A 16,246-nucleotide genomic window follows, 5' to 3' on the forward strand; every position below is an offset into this window, starting at 1 on the left:
AGTTCAGCACACAGTGGCACTTTTGCTTTCACTGACTGCCTGGTCAACGACCTGTCGTATCAGTTATCAGCCCAAGGAATCATCAGATATCGCCCTCTCTGTCTTTCAGCACTCCCCATAACCAGAGCAAAAAAAAAAAGACTGGGCAATTAACCAAAAATATATTGCCCAGCCCTAATGTCTAGCACAGGGGTCTTCAACGTTTTCAGGCCAAGGACCCCCTAGCTGAGAAAGAGATGAAGCAGGGACCCCCTCTATATTGTATGAAATTGTGTTTCAGATAATCTTTTGCTGCTCTTTTTTCCCTCTACACCTATAACTCTTTGCCAAAAAATAGCTGATCTACAAGCTCACAACGCCTCGCGCTGCGAGGCGTTGTGAGCTTGTAGATCTGCTATTTTTGGCTAAAGTTCTTCACAGAAAAGGGATGCTAGGGTTCAAGTGGTAAATGTAAAAAAAAAAATCAAATCACACAAAGATTTGGCGGACCCCCTGTAGTAACTCTGAGGACCCCCTAGGGGCCCCCTGACCCCCTGTTGAAGACCCCTGGTCTAGCATGTAACTGCATTGTGACGATAGCATTACTTTGCATCGCAGGCCATGGGCGTGAAGTCCAGCTTGTGTTTGGTTCTGAAGATCATGTTCTTGGTCCTAATCTCCAGGATGGACGGTGGCTGTAGAGGAGTGGCGATGGTGAACAGGGCCAGCTGTGGCGGGGCCTTGGCCCCGTTGTCATGACGCTGGTTCTGGCCATGCAGGAACTTCAGCCTGCCCTGCAGGGTCAAAGCCTTGGGGAAAAGACAGTGAAAAGACGGTATTTTAAAAAGGACACACTTTATGGCTGCTCCCTACAAAGGGCCATTCACACCAATTACTATCCATCTATCCATCCATCCATCCCACAGAATCTGTGTGTGTGTGTGTGTGTGTGTGTGTGTGTGTGTGTGTGTGTGTGTGTGTGTGTGTGTGTGTGTGTGTGTGTGTGTGTGTGTGTGTGTGTGTGTGTGTGTGTGTGTGTGTGTGTGTGTGTGTGTGTGTGTGTGTGTGTGTGTGTGTCAACCCGCAGGTCTGAGAAAGAGACAGAAATGATCTGTGTGTTCGGGAGATTGTATTGGCCAGTCCAAACCGTCATGTCAAGTTTGTGCCGCTAAGCCAGTATAAGTCCCTGATTGGCTAACCTGACCCGTCACCTTAACTGATTGGCCGAGCTTTGCATTACATTCAGGGCCGGCGCGTCCATACAGGCGACATAGGCGGCCGCCTAGAGCGGCAGTTTGGAGAGGCGGCAAAAAAAAGTCGGGGGGAAAAAATATATATATATATTTGAATTAACTTTAAATGTTTTGATAATAAATCGGTAAAATCAGGCAAAAATAAGAATTAAATAACATAACCCTAACCTAACGCTAACCCTAACCCTAAAACTGAAATAAAGTAGCCAAGAACAGAAAGAAAAGTATCAGAATCCGGCAAGAAACCAAAAAAAATGTTTTCTAGGTGCGCACGCTTCGCGGCAACGGGTCGCGTTGCGCAACGGGACGCGCGCAAGGGCGCATCAGAGGAATCTCGCCTAGAGCGCTGATCAGCCCAGAACAGGTGCTGATTACATTTGAACCGGTTGAACCAGTTCCATTCTTTTTTCCCTGCCTAATTTGTGGTTTCCACTGAAAATATTTTTGTTCAGAACCCTAAAAATTGGTTTGGAACTTCAACCAAAAAATATTTGTTTTTTCTTTCCCTGAACTGGGAACCAAAGTGTCACTATTCAACAGGTTGGAAAATGCAGATGTGATATAAACAATGGCAAAAGTTTAAAACGCCACTGACAGTGGCGTTTTAAATGCGGAAGTATTCACTGTTCTTGGGTCAGGGCTAGGGTTAGGGTCTTACCAGGAAGCCAGAGGAGTTGTCCAGGAGACAGCGGAAGCGACAGACAAAGTTCCTCTCCAGGAAGGAGGAGTTCTCAGGGGGAAGCTGCTCAGGGTTGTAGGTAACTACTGATGTGCTGCTGGGCTCCACTTCCATTTCTGTAAGAGCAAAGAAATACAATATCATCACTGTTGAAACCTCAGGGTTTTAGGGTTACTAGTGATGCGCTGCTGGGGTCCGCTTCCATCTCTGTTAACAAAAGCTTGTGATTGGACAGATTCTGGGTTTTGTGTCTACCTGCTGTCGACCAAATAGGAACATTTAATGGAGTTGGACAAGGGCATTGAAGAAGAAGGCACACCAACGGAAAAATTGGATGGAAATGTTTTAAGCGCGCAGGATTATCATGACCACATTATCTCATGGAAAACTTGTGCGAGCAAACTGAAAACCAAACACTGGAAACCAGCGAGTGATTCAAGTGCAAACTCTGACAGATCACTAAATAAACAGTCTGCTACACCAAATTAGCGATTGAGAAGTTGAATGGAGAAATAAGCCAGTGGCAAGAACTTTGGAGCCGAAAATGACACCGCTATTCACTGCACTGTGTGTTAAGAAGGAGAAGGTCACTTTCCCTGAAGTCCTCCTCTATAACTAACTGGAGTAACAGTGAAAACAGTAGCAAGGTTCACGTTGAGAGTAATTTTGATCCTAAGTCATAAAAAGGCAGCAGGGGCTCAGAGCTACTAGTTCAGTACAACCGTGGTCGAGAGGTGATGCATTCCGTGGTCAGGGATATTCTGATAGGGAAGATATGCTGGATTTTCATGAGGAGAGAGCCCATCAAGCAGATTGCAGTGCATTGTCACATCTGTAAGAAACCAGCTCAGCAGGCTTCTGCCCACTTAGCAAAGAGATAGGATTACGGAGTCCCCCAGCCTTTCAAGTCATGGGAACAGATTTTGCAATGCCGTCAATTTTCAGCTCAAGACCCAAAAGATACATTTGGATGTCTCCCCGGGACCCAAACTTGTGAATTTACAATCTGGGAACCCATTTGGTAACAAAAAAGAAAAAAAACAATGTTTTTTTCCTTAGTTTTTTGCCTCTGGAGGCACCACCTCCTTTTTTGTGTAGAAACAGGAACTCGGTTTGGCTCCGCCCCTTTCTTAGTTCACTTCCTCCCGGGTACTTTGTTTATTCCTACTAACAACAACTCTACATGTTTAAAGAATTCTCACTCTGAGGAGGTTAGGAGTTACTGGTCTCACTCTGAGGAGCTACCAGTCTCACTCTGAGCTGAGGAGGTTAGGAGCTACTAGTCTCACTCTGAGGAGGAGATCTCCATGGACACATTTCCCACACAGGGAGATCCAGGTAGTAACACCACCGGTTCCAGCAGCTGGCTGGCTATATACTGCTTCATCAGTGGCTCAAGCAGACAAGTGAGCCACAGTGTTGCTAGGCAGATTCATTGAGCTATATGGACAGATTGCTGATTGGGCAGGGGCTGGTCTGGTAAGTTATAGAACTGAGATCCGAAGCCGTATAAAACACATTAGTCCTTTCCGAATTTCTTCGGATCATCAATCCTCTTTTTTACTTATTAATTTTTTTGCCAAGGACATGTAGAGATCAGGACTGCGGTTTGAGTTCCATTGTCTTATTGTAATACTATGAACTAAAACACACAGGACTTAAGTATCTTACATTCACAGCACACAGAGATCTGTGTCCACTTCACCTCGTTAAGCCAAAGCATAGATTAGAGGATCATGTGACCCTGGCCTGTCCCACACTGTGATCTTATAGCTTAACCCTTTAAAACTGTTTAGGTCACTGTTGGCTGTCAAACAGTCGGCGTATAAAGATGGAGTCTCTGGGATCCGGTGCAGTACTGCACACCGTCTCTGTTGGGTGGAAGCCAAAATGTCCCAAATTGTTATTTTTCAGGATTCAAATTCAAAAGTAGCAGATCAACAAGGTGTGGATCTGGTACTTTAGACGCTTTTGTGTGACACTGTAGTATGATCGAGTAGGGCGTTAATTTACGTAAAAACACAAATTAGTTTAATTGAATTAGTTTAATTAGTTGAGGAGCTACTTAGTTTAATCAATTTATAAGGAGCAGAGCCAGAGGCCAACACGCAAACCCAGTAGATCCGCTCTTCAGCTCTCTGTGACTTAAAGCAGTGGTTCTCAAACAAAGGGCCCCAACATTTTTCTGAAATGGTCTTGTGCCAGGGACCCCCAGAAGAGAAGATATATGTGGGGGGGGGAAATATTTGCCAAAAATAGCAGATCTGCTATTTTTGAATAACCTACATCTCCTTCTTTTCCTTTCGGCTGTTCCCTTCAGGGGTCGCCAAATGTTTTCTTTAGTTTTCTGTCTTTTCTAAGTTATGGAATTCATTACTATAACTAAGATTTTTTTTTTTTTTATTGAGTGATTTACTATTATTTTGTTTTCTTTAGTTTAAATTGGTATGCGGTCAGGTTTATGGCTGGCTCAGGGTAGAGGACGCCCCTGCCATGCATAGTCCACCATGGGCACCGTTGGAGGTGCGACAGGCCCAAGGCCTAGCAGGAAATAATTGTTTGAAATAATTGCACTGTCAGTGGGCTGTAGGATGTATTCATGGGCTGTAGGATATATTATTTGGATGTAGGATGTATTATTGGTATCATTGGTATGTGTATCGTATATGGGAAGGTGTGTGTGTGTGTGTGTGTGTGTGTGTGTGTGTGTGTGTGTGTGTGTGTGTGTGTGTGTGTGTGTGTGTGTGTGTGTGTGTGTGTGTGTGTGTGTGTGTGTGTGTGTGTGTGTGTGTGTGTGTGTGATTGATGTATATACTGTAATACTTGGTTGTTGTTTTTATCATTATTGTATGCTGTAATGTTATGTCTTCATGTCGACTGGACTCTTGGAAGATTAGCCGAGGGGCTGAAAGAACATTTTAGTCTGCTACCTCCAGCTCTACTTCCACACCATCACACCTGACACTTTTCTCCACCCGTTCCAACCTGCTTGCACTAGTTTCTTCTGGATAAAGTGGTTAAAATGATTCTGATGATGTATTAGCTACTTTTGCTCATCACACAAATATTTGGCAGCCCCCCCATATAGTAACTCTGAGGCCCACTAGGGGGGTCCCGGACCCCTTGTTGAAGACCCCTGAAGTAGAGAGTAAACGTTACCTTGGGGGGACTCTTGGGCCAAGGCAGCTAAGGTGGCAGGTGGAGGGTTCAACGCCCAGTGCAGGTTTCTCCTCAGCTCCTGTTGGTCCTCCGTGTGAACCAGCTCATACACACTCTGATGCATCACGTCAGTCTGAGAGAGGAGGAGGAGGAGGAGGAGGAGGAGGAGGAGAGAGGAGTATGTGCATGTGAAGAGAGAGGAGAGCAGATAGAAATGTTTAATTATAAATATTAGATTAGCTTCTGTCAAAATAATATTTAATATGCTATGTCAAGCAGAGAAAACAACACAGTAACAAGAGGTATTTTTATTTAGAAGTAAACGCAACAATTTACCATGATGCCCATGAAAAAGGAGTCTATAGAGTGTGTGTGTGTGTGTGTGTGTGTGTGTGTGTGTGTGTGTGTGTGTGTGTGTGTGTGTGTGTGTGTGTGTGTGTGTGTGTGTGTGTGTGTGTGTGTGTGTGTGTGTGTGTGTGTGTGTGTGTGTGTGTGTGTGTGTGTGTGTGTGTGCGCGTGTGCGCGTGCGTGTGTGTGCCTCATGCAGGGAGGCAGGAGACCCTTAGCTCAGCGCAAGACCCCCCACCATCATTCCCTGCAGAGGCTGCACGCAAACTGAGGGCTGGGCTATACGACTTCAAATCATGAACAATTATTTTAAAAGAAAGAAATAGCTAGAATGGCTGATCTACAAGCTCACGAGAGAGCATATGAGCTTGTAGATCTGCCATTTTTGCTATTGTATTTAAAAAGAAAAAAAGAAAAACAATATGTTATCAAAATCGATTACCTTTTTCTAATCGATTATCTTTGATTAACTGTGCCCCCTTTTGTGTGTGTGTGTGTGTGTGTGTGTGTGTGTGTGTGTGTGTGTGTGTGTGTGTGTGTGTGTGTGTGTGTGTGTGTGTGTGTGTGTGTGTGTGTGTGTGTGTGTGTGTGTGTGTGTGTGTGTGTGTGTGGGGGGGGGGGGGGGAATATTTGTATGTGAGCTTGTATACCCCCTGGAACCCAACCATTTTTTATTCTTATTTTATTTGTTCAGGACCTCAGGAAGACTGGAGGCTCATTCATGTGTCTCTAATGGGGATCCTCTAATAGACATAAACATAAACCCCCTCAAGGACCCCTGGGGGTCCCCGCCCGGACCCCCACTCTGAGAACCACTGCACTAAAGGCTAGTTAGTGCTGGTTAATTAAATGTCTTCGCCCTAGCTTTTAATTAGTATCTTATGAGGTGATTCTATTGGATCGAATTCAATTACATCTCTGTTCTACGTTTTAATTTATTGCTCCTCTGCTCGTTGCACTGACTTTGTTCAGCACTTTGCTGACGTGGTTGTTTTTTAAAATCTGTTTTTAATTCTTTCTTTTGCTGTATCTGTACATTACTTTCAGCTGTATTCCTATACATCATCTCGGGTGTCGGGTGGAAACCTCATATATCCAAAACGCCAGCGCCACGTTTCGCGCCACGTTTCGAGCTTGCAGATCTGCTACTTTTGATGCTTTTGTGTGACGCTGTAATATATAGGGCATTCATTTACAATATTACCTGGTGGAATCCCAGGTAGTCCTGGATGGTGTGAGAGCAGTAGAAGATGGTCCCGTCTGCAGTGATGACCATCACAAAGCCGTTAAGAGCCTGCAACACAAAGATAACCACCATCACAAAGCTGTTAACAGTCTGCAACACAAACATAACCACCACCACAAACCTGTTAACAGTCTGCAACACAAACATAACCACCACCACAAACCTGTTAACAGTCTGCAACACAAACATAACCACCACCACAAACCTGTTAACAGTCTGCAACACAAAGATAACCACCACAAATATGTTAAGAGCCTAAGTCAAACATAGCCACCACCACAAACCTGTTAAATAAGAGCCTAAGTCAAACATAACCACCACAAACCTGTTGACAGCCTGCAACACAAACATAACCACCACAAACCTCTTAAGAGCCTAAATCAAACATAACCACCACAAACCTCTTAAGAGCCTAAATCAAACATAGCCATCACAAACCTGTTAACAGCCTGCAACACAAACATAACCACCACAAACCTGTTAAGGGCCTAAATCAAACATAACCACCACAAACCTGTTAAGAGTCTGCAACATAAACATAACCATAAGCACCACAAACCTGTTACAAGAGATGGTTACATGATTAGTAAGGATTCGTTATTCCAAATTGTTCCATTCCTTACAAATGAATGGACTTTCATTTGTTACGCACAACCTGGCAATGAAAAATTAAAACATGATATTCATGAACATGAATTCCGTTTTGTCTTTGCAGTCACGTGACTTTGTCCTACTGTAAATCAAATGAGTTGAAGCATAATAAAGCTTGCTGCTTAGCAGAAATGGAATTAGAAAAAATATATTTTAAAGGTATTTTTATATATTTTCACGAATGGAAATGACACACAGGACAACTTCCTGCTATCAGCTTTCCGGAGGCGTAGTTCCAGACTGTATGACTACTAAAAAAAGAAGGAAAAGTGTGCTTCTGTGGCCTACTGGCAGTGTGCACAAGACATTTGGTGCCGATTGGTCCAGTGGATTGCTTCATTAGCCACAGACACACAGACTAGGAGTGTTAACAATTAATCAAACTAATTTATCACTTAAAAACAAAACAAATTGATAATCAATAATTAAATAAAAATGATCAATTAGTGATCGATTCCTATTTTGGGCATGTAGGCTCAGCTTGTAGATCGGTTATTGTCACTACCCTTTGCGTGACACCATTGTGCAATGAAGTATCATAACGCTTAAGTTGTTAAATTCTTTGATAAAAAATAGCAGAGTCATGCTGTGGTAAAAACAAACACAATCAGTTTTTGATTGGATAAGAAGATGAGTGATCAAAATAATGTCATGGATATAAGAGATTATTATTCTCTCTTTGTTTCTCTTCAGATGGGAACAGCTGGTCCTGCCTTTCCAGCTCACTTCACACACACACACGCGCGTGCAAGCACACACGCACGCGGATACAAACAAACACAAACAAACAGACATGTACAAACACATTATCTGACAAGGTCACATGGAGACTTACAGCGTAGTCAGCACAGAACACACACACTGTTTGATCTGTTTGAAAGATGAGTTTAGGCTGGAGATGCCATGTTGCTCTTTACAATAACCATCCATTCAGCTCCAATCATCTCTGCTGTACTTCCTGTGTGCTGAAATGTCATGGTCGCACATTTCACCACAACAGCTGAGCTACCTTACTGACAGCAATATTCATTTCCTAAAGCACTGGTTCTCAAACGTCTTCATGTTAAGGACCCCAAAAGGATGGATTTGGCTGCGGACCCCTCATCTCACCTCATATGATCCGAGACAATAATAATAATAATAATAATAATAATACATGTAGGAAATGTTTAGTATTTGTGATGAAATGAGAGCCTGGTGCAGCTGTGAGGTCACTGAGTACACATGAGTCAGCTATCTGGCACTAGAGAGACGCCGAGTCATTTTCACCCAGCTCGTATTAACCCAAAGTAAAACAGCAGACACTGTTTTTACTCTTTTTTTCCCTCTCTCTTTTTTCTTTTTTCCTTTATTTTTCCTTTTCTTCACTTAAAGGCTGAGCTGTCTAGATTCTAGACTCTAGAACAGTGAATCTAGCCCAGGGGTCTTCAACGTTTTCAGGCCAAGGACCCCCTAGCTGAGAGAGAGATGAAGCAGGGACCCCCTCTATATTGTATAAAATTGTGTTTCAGATTAAAGTTATTCTTTTTTACTTAGTCTGCTCTTTTTTCCCTCTACACCTATACCTCTTTGCCAAAAATAGCCGATCTACAAGCTCTCAACGCCTCGCAGCGTGAGGCGTTGAGAGCTTGTAGATCTGCTATTTTCGGCTAATGTTCACCTCAGAAAAGGAATTCTAGGGTTCAAGTGGTTAATGTAAAAAAAGCTAAATCCTATCACACAACGATTTGGCGGACCCCCTATAGTAGCTCTGAGGACCCCCTGTTGAAGACCCCTGATCTAGCCTTTTGAATTTCAAGGAACCCCAATTTGATATCATTGCTGTCGGGCAGAAACCTCTCTCTTTTTGTGTTTTTCCGTAAATTAATACCCTTCTTGATCATACTACAGCGTCACACAAAAGTATCACAAGTAGCAGAGCCACAAGCTTTAAACGCGGTACAAAGCGTCACATTTTGAGCTTGTAGATCTGCTACTAAGATCCTGAAAAGTAACAGTTTTGGACATATGAGGTTGAAACCTCTTGCATGTAGGTTTGATCATCGTAATAATAATGTTATTAATAATGCAGTTCTCCCTGGTAGGCCGGGTGGGGGGCGGGGTGCAGTGCTCTGGAATGCCAGTATGGAGCACATTGGGAGGAACTGGACTGGAAAATCAATGACTCAGGCCGATCCCAAAGAGATTCGGCAGCGGTGTTGCCAGATTTCGTGAGAGAAATAAGCAACCAGGTCTATATGAAAACGAGCCCAAAAGAAGCGACTCGGCTACGGCTATTTGAAAAAAGCCGATCTACAAGCTCACAACGTGACATGATGCCACGCATTGTGAGCTTGTAGATCTGCTATTCTGTTTTTTTTAATAGAAAAATAAAAACTTGGGGTAAATAAAATTACATTTTGGAATATTTTTGTAGTATTTTGTTTGGGGGGCAAAGCATTTTCAGATGGGGGTCTGCAGACAAATTAATTTAATCTGGGCGTCCTTGACATGAAAATGTTTGAGAACCACTGGTCTAAATAATAGGAACACATAGGAAACAACCAAAAAAACACAACTCGCAACAACCCAATATTTACAAGCGATTTAACAGAAAAATAAGCCCAAAGTCGCTTCTAATAAGCAGACATGGCAACGCTGTTCGGCAGCCAACTAGCTCGCCCATCCATTCAACTCTAACATACAGCGCAAGGGGGCCACGGAACTGCAATGAATCAAGTGCACTTCCTCTTTTTTTCCTCCCCTCTTTCTTTTCAGTTCACACTTGAGTGGAAAACAGGGGCAATTTTTTGCAGTCACAATTTTCTTTTCAACCCCACAACCCCAAATGTGTGTGGGAATGTCTGTATTCCTGGAATCTGACAGTTGGGAGGAAAAAAAGCAATTAACCCATTAATTCCTGAGGTTCCGATTCAACAACAGTTTTTCTGAAAAACTTATACCACTATATCAGTGGTTCTCAAACTTTTTCATGTCAAGGACCTCCAAAAATTTGTCTTTGGCCGCAGAGCCCCATCTGAAAATATTGTGTTCCAGTGGCCCCCAGAAGCAAAGATTTGAGTTAAAAATGTTTGCTTTAAAAATACGTATATTTTCACAATTTTTTTTAAATAGCTGATCTGCTGCGCAATGAGCTTGTATATCTGCTATTTTTAAACAGCCAAAGTATAAAATAATGGTTTATGTTAGTGGTTTTCAACCTTTTTTTGCGTCAAGGACCCCCAAATTGACACATATTAGCCCAGGGACCCCCATTTGAAAAGATACTGTATGCCAGGGACTCAATCATTTTGATTCCTTGGGGGTCCCAATCTACACAGTAGTATCATCATCAGTGTTCATTTAACTCTGAGAGAGTACAAATGGAACCAAATGGACCCGTTAGGGTCCATTTGGTTCCATTTGTACACTCTCAGAGTTACAGACATATAAGGGTCAATTTGGTTCCTAATTATTAATTTGGCTGGGGACCCCCTGGAACCCCCTCAAGGACCACTGGTGGTCCCCGGACCACTGGTTGAAAACCACTGGTTAAAGTGGTTACACAAGACGCGTTCCCGGTTTGAATGGGTTAACTAGAGAGGGAGACAAATGTTTTCTTGAAAGCGCCATGAGATCAATCGGTAGTGGAGAGAGCGGTCCATGAAAAACATTTGTGGTCTTGAAAAACACCGGTCATTGCTTTAAATATAGCCAGATTTCCTAGTTAGATGGACTCATATTTAGACATGTGCTCTCCTTCAGATAAACCCCACGTCCTTCACGGAGCCTTTGAGCCAGGCAGCCAGCGCTCAGGGATGTTTATCCTACATTTGGACTGACTCATCCTGTCTAAACAGAAGAGCTGGAAGAAGTAGTTCCCATTATTTTTTACCTAAGTACAAGTAGCCGTACCACCAGTGGTGGAAAAAGTACTCTCATTTTTTACTTGAGTAAAAGTATCAATACTGCACAGAAATACTCTGTTACAAGTAAAAGTCCGGTATTCAAAATGTACTTTGAGTACAAAAATATTGGCATCAAAATAACTTATGGTACTTAAAGTACCATAAGTAAAAGTACTCATTATGCAGAATGTCCCATTTCAAGTTCATTGTGAAGGTATTGAGCATAACATATCGGCATTGGGCACGGGCAGAAACCTCCATATCTCCATATTTTAACTTTTTGTGTTTTTATCGTAAAATCACACTAAAGCGTCGCTCAAAAGTATCAAAAATAGCAGATCTACATTTTGAGCTGGTCGATGTGCTACTTTTGCTATTTTTTTATTTGAATCCTGAAAAGTAACAGTTTTGGACAGGTTTCCACCCGACAGAGACGATATACATAATCCAGCAAAAGTAAAAGTACTCCTTAAGCCAGTGGTTCTCAAACTTCTTCATGTCAAGGACCCCCAAATTGACACTTATTAGCCCGCAGACCCCCATTTGAAAATATATGCCAGGGACCCCCATAAGAGAAGATTTTTACGTCTCTAGCAGTGATTCTCAAACATTTTAATTTCAAGGATCACCAGTTTAACATGCATTAGGCTACAGACCCCCATGTAATGGCATTTCTATCTCTGAGACCCCAATTTATATTGTAAAATCAATGTTAATTAAACTCTGAGAGTGTACAAATGGAACCAAATGGACCCTTATGGGTCTGTAACTCTGAGAGTGTACAAATGGAACCAAATGGACCCGTTATTTGTACACTCTCAGAGTTACAGACCCATAAAGGTCCATTTGGTTCCTATCCATCATTTAGCTGGGGACCCCCTGGAACCCCCTCAAGGACCCCTGGGGGTCCCCGGACCCCACTTTGAGAACCAATGCCTTAAGCAGAATGTTTTGTGTATCAAAATCTTTAAAAAAAATAGCCAATCCAGAAGCTCACAATGTGTCGGCTATTTTAGAATATAGACAAAGTAGGCTATAACAACTTGGCTTAATTGGTTGATGTATGTTTTGGAATAATAATCAAACGCTACGCTTTCAAATCATTGTAGAGGCCTACAATGATTTGTAGTGGAGATGTAGTGGAGTAAAAACATTGGAAAATGGACGTAATTCCCAAGTAAAGTAAAAGTATACCTCGAAATTGTACTTGAGTGCAGTACTTGAGTTAATGTACTCGGTTACTTTTCACCACTGCCAAACACAACAAAAACATGTCATCATGGCCCCGCCCCCGCAGACAGTGTACAGTCAGCTTCCCTCCTCAGCCTCTGTCATTATAGCTTAAATACACATTGTTGTCGGGAAGAAACCTCTTATCCCTGTATTCTAACATTTTGTGTTTTTTCGTAAATTAACACCATACTTTATCACACTACAGCGTCACACAAAAACATCAAAAGTAGCAGATCTACAAGCTAGAAACGTGTCGCTTCGCGCCGCGTTTCAAGCTTGTAGATCTGCTACTTTTGCCGTTTTTGAATTTGAATCCTGAAAAGTTAACCGTTTTTGGACATAATTATGAGGTTTCCACCCGACAGAGACGATGAATACACGTTGGCCACTACCTCAGAAATACAACGTTAAAAAAGATAAACAACGGAGGGCTTCCAGTAGACACAGATGAAATCAATACAGTTTAGTCATCATTGCTTGCAGCCTTGCGTAAACACTCGTGACAGTAGGGTGACGGGTCGTTTACTGAAGATGCCTCCAACATAACAATGGAAATGAATTGGGAGAAACTTTCCCAGAAATGGTTTAAACAGGAAACAATTTGCAGATTATTGTTCCGTCTGTTTTCTTACTGAGTCATTTAAGAGACTCTGGGAACTAAGAGTATATATTGTATGGGCTGGGCGATATAATATATCGATGTGATATCGATATCATCATATGAGACTAGATATCGTCTGTGATTTTGTCATACAACAGTGTAAATTAATGGGTCTGGACAGCTTGGGCCAGTGGGCCAGTCATGTACTGTAGGTGAAGTTGGTCATGGGACAATGCTATAATGCCGACCTGAAGCAAGAGTTCGCCTTCGGGCAGCCAACTGTCCGCCGACCCGGTGGCTTTGTCATTGTCATCGTTACTGCAGATGGAAGCCACTCCGTTACAGGCATGATGGGTCTTCAGAGCGACTGCAGAGAGAGAGAGAGAGAGAGAGAGAGAGAGAGAGAGAGAGAGAGAGAGAGAGAGAGAGAGAGAGAGAGAGAGAGAGAGAGATAGAGAGAGAGAGAGAGAGAGAGAGAGAGAGAGATAGAAGGGGAGAGAGCGTCACATAATGTATTTATATAGCACAACAGGTGTACGCAAAATGTGTTTAAAAAAAAAAGCAGGCACAAATCAAACGTGACAAAACATGTTAATGGTTACATTTAAAAACATACTGTATAGAATGTAATCAAAACATGTAGTATCTATCTATATACATTTCTAAACCCAAAACCCCCCAAAAAAACCTGCCACTGTGTGGGACTAAACACAAAAACAACATATCAATGTCACTAACAAGACACGCCACAACGTGCAGAATTACTACGCACAGTCTGTAGGCCACTTCATACTGCTCAGCACACATCTGCCCCCTCGCAGCATAATTAATTGCGGCCAACACAAACTCACAACATTACAGTCGGCCATGTTGTTCCTTAGCGTCATCGCCGACCACCGCCCAACGAGACCCAAGTGAGGTCAGACAACACACTCCATATTTGGGCATAGCTCCATTGGGAACATCTCCTATTATGGCTTTATATATTATATAGAGACCAACAAACACAAAGCACCGCGCAGCGGCTAGGGGGGAGGGGCGCGCAGCGCCCCGACCCTCTTGTAATATATAAACCAAAAGGATAAGATATAACCACACACTTTGAACCTATAACTAAAAGCTTTTTATAGAGCCCAGCAAGCACAATGACGTAATGATGACGTTATGATGACGCCCGGTCATCACCCCGGTGACGTTCAGGACTAGGCCAGATCACAGCCCATATGGGGATGATCTTTACGTCATTTACAGGACGTCGTCACCGGGACATCATATGGACATTTGGACAGCAATTTTGGGTGATGAGAATATGTTTAGATGACGTCCTGGAAGTGACGTTTTTGTGGTCAGGATTAATTTTGGTTGAAATCAGGTGATATTCTGGGCCAGATCTGACTTGTCTTGGTTTGACTTGATCTAGCCCCAATCGAGACGTCACTGATTGGTCCGGGTCCTGACTGTGCTTGCCGGGAGAGGTATGATTTCAAGTCTTCTGCCGACACAGACAACACAGAGAGAATACAAGAATGAGTAAGAGAGGAGAGGAGAGCAGGGGCGTCACGGCCATTCACTGTGTGTACGACGCGACACATAGATCACTCACATAGATCCGTGATTTCATACCCCCCACTTTTTGAAAAAAAAAAAAAAAAAAAAAGAATAATTGATTATTTTTTGTTGATAATAAATCGGTAAAATCAGGCAAAAATAAGAATTAAATAACCCTAACCCTAACCCAGAACTAAAGTAACCAAAAACACGAAAAAAAACTAACAAAATCCGCCCAAAAAACGCAACATTTTGAAAATACATTTTTTTAAATTTTGAACATTTGACAGTTACAAATGTTTTTCACGATTTTTCAAAAATAGCAGATCTACAAGCTCATAGCGCGGCACTCGGTGCCGCGCTATGAGCTTGTAGATCTGCTATTTTTGAATAGCCAAAGTGTAAAATAAGGGGTATAGTCCACCGAAAGTCCATCCCCCCCACCTTCTGAGAGCCTGTGACGTCCCTGGAGGAGAGGAGAGGGGAGGAGTAGGAGAAGGAGAGGAGAATGCAGGGTGCGGGGTACAGAATCCAGGTTCGAGGCCTGCAGTAATAATGTTTGCAAGGCACTGCTGTGACTGACTGTCAGAATGCCTCATGTCCGCTGGGTTGGAAGTGCCATGCACATCACGGCCTCATTAAACATTCACCAAATACTACGCTATAAAATGGCTGCCCTTTTCATCCTGGCCGTCCTGCTAGTACACCGTCGTTTGCCAGATCCTCATGGACATCATCATCAGCAAGACACAGCCTGGGTGTCTACCAGCACAATCTCCTAAATGTTCATCCTGTTACATTGTAGAGCAGGGGTCTTCAACCTTTTCAGGCCAAGGACCCCCTAGCTGAGAGAGAGATGAAGCAGGGACCCCCTACTCTATATTGTATAAAATTGTGTTTCAGATTAAAGTTTTTTTTTTTTACTTAGTCTGCTCTTTTTCCCCTCCACACCTATAGCCTCTTTGCCAAAAATAGCCGATCTACAAGCTCTCAACGCCTCGCAGCGCGAGGCGTTGAGAGCTTGTAGATCTGCTATTTTCGGCTATTGTTCCCCTCAGAAATTGAATTTTAGGGTTCAAGTGGTTAATGTAAAAAAACTCAATCCAATCGCACAAAGATTTGGCGGACCCCCTATAGTAGCTCTGAGGACCCCCTAGGGGTCCCGGACCCCCTGTTGAAGACCCCTGTTGTAGAGTAATACTGTTTTGAGTTTGAACATCAAGTGTTACACACTTTAACCGCGCACTTAAGCCCTATATTCTTTGTCGTATGACAACACGCCGCAGACAAATCGTAGATCGGCAATTTTTCAGCAGATCTGCTATTTTTTATTTTGACGTTTTCCCTTTAAAAAAAAAAATAGCAGCTCTACAAGCTCACAACACGTCACGATAGCTTGTAGAAAAGACATTTTCTACAAGCTATCTACATAATATAGGGTTAAAGATTTTGATGCTATATTAACTAATTTCGGTGGGGACCCCTTCAAGGAATTTGAGAACCACTGCTCTAGATTCTACACAAGATACATCATATTTCCTGACACCATTTTCCACATATCATACATGATATTTAGACTAATCGTCGGGTGGAAACCTCATATGTACAAAACCGTAAAAAAAAATGCAAAAGTAGCAGATCTACAAACTCGCTTGCAGATCT

General features: G+C 42.7%; 1 protein-coding gene across 1 annotated transcript in view; it reads right to left on the reverse strand.

The window, feature by feature from the left end:
• The window catches only part of ahr1b (aryl hydrocarbon receptor 1b), a gene marked incomplete at both ends in the record, with an annotated part of 65,467 nt that overhangs the window by 12,239 nt on the left and 36,982 nt on the right, over positions 1-16,246 (reverse strand). The window contains 5 exons of the mRNA XM_084084287.1: positions 586-788; positions 1,891-2,027; positions 5,071-5,203; positions 6,623-6,712; positions 13,285-13,403. Coding sequence (XP_083940413.1) covers positions 586-788; positions 1,891-2,027; positions 5,071-5,203; positions 6,623-6,712; positions 13,285-13,403 — 682 coding nt within the window. The remainder of the gene's footprint in view (positions 1-585; positions 789-1,890; positions 2,028-5,070; positions 5,204-6,622; positions 6,713-13,284; positions 13,404-16,246) is intronic.

This window comes from Gymnoscopelus microlampas (assembly GCF_963454915.1).
Source record: "Gymnoscopelus microlampas genome assembly, chromosome: 17".
Classification (NCBI taxonomy): domain Eukaryota; kingdom Metazoa; phylum Chordata; class Actinopteri; order Myctophiformes; family Myctophidae; genus Gymnoscopelus; species Gymnoscopelus microlampas.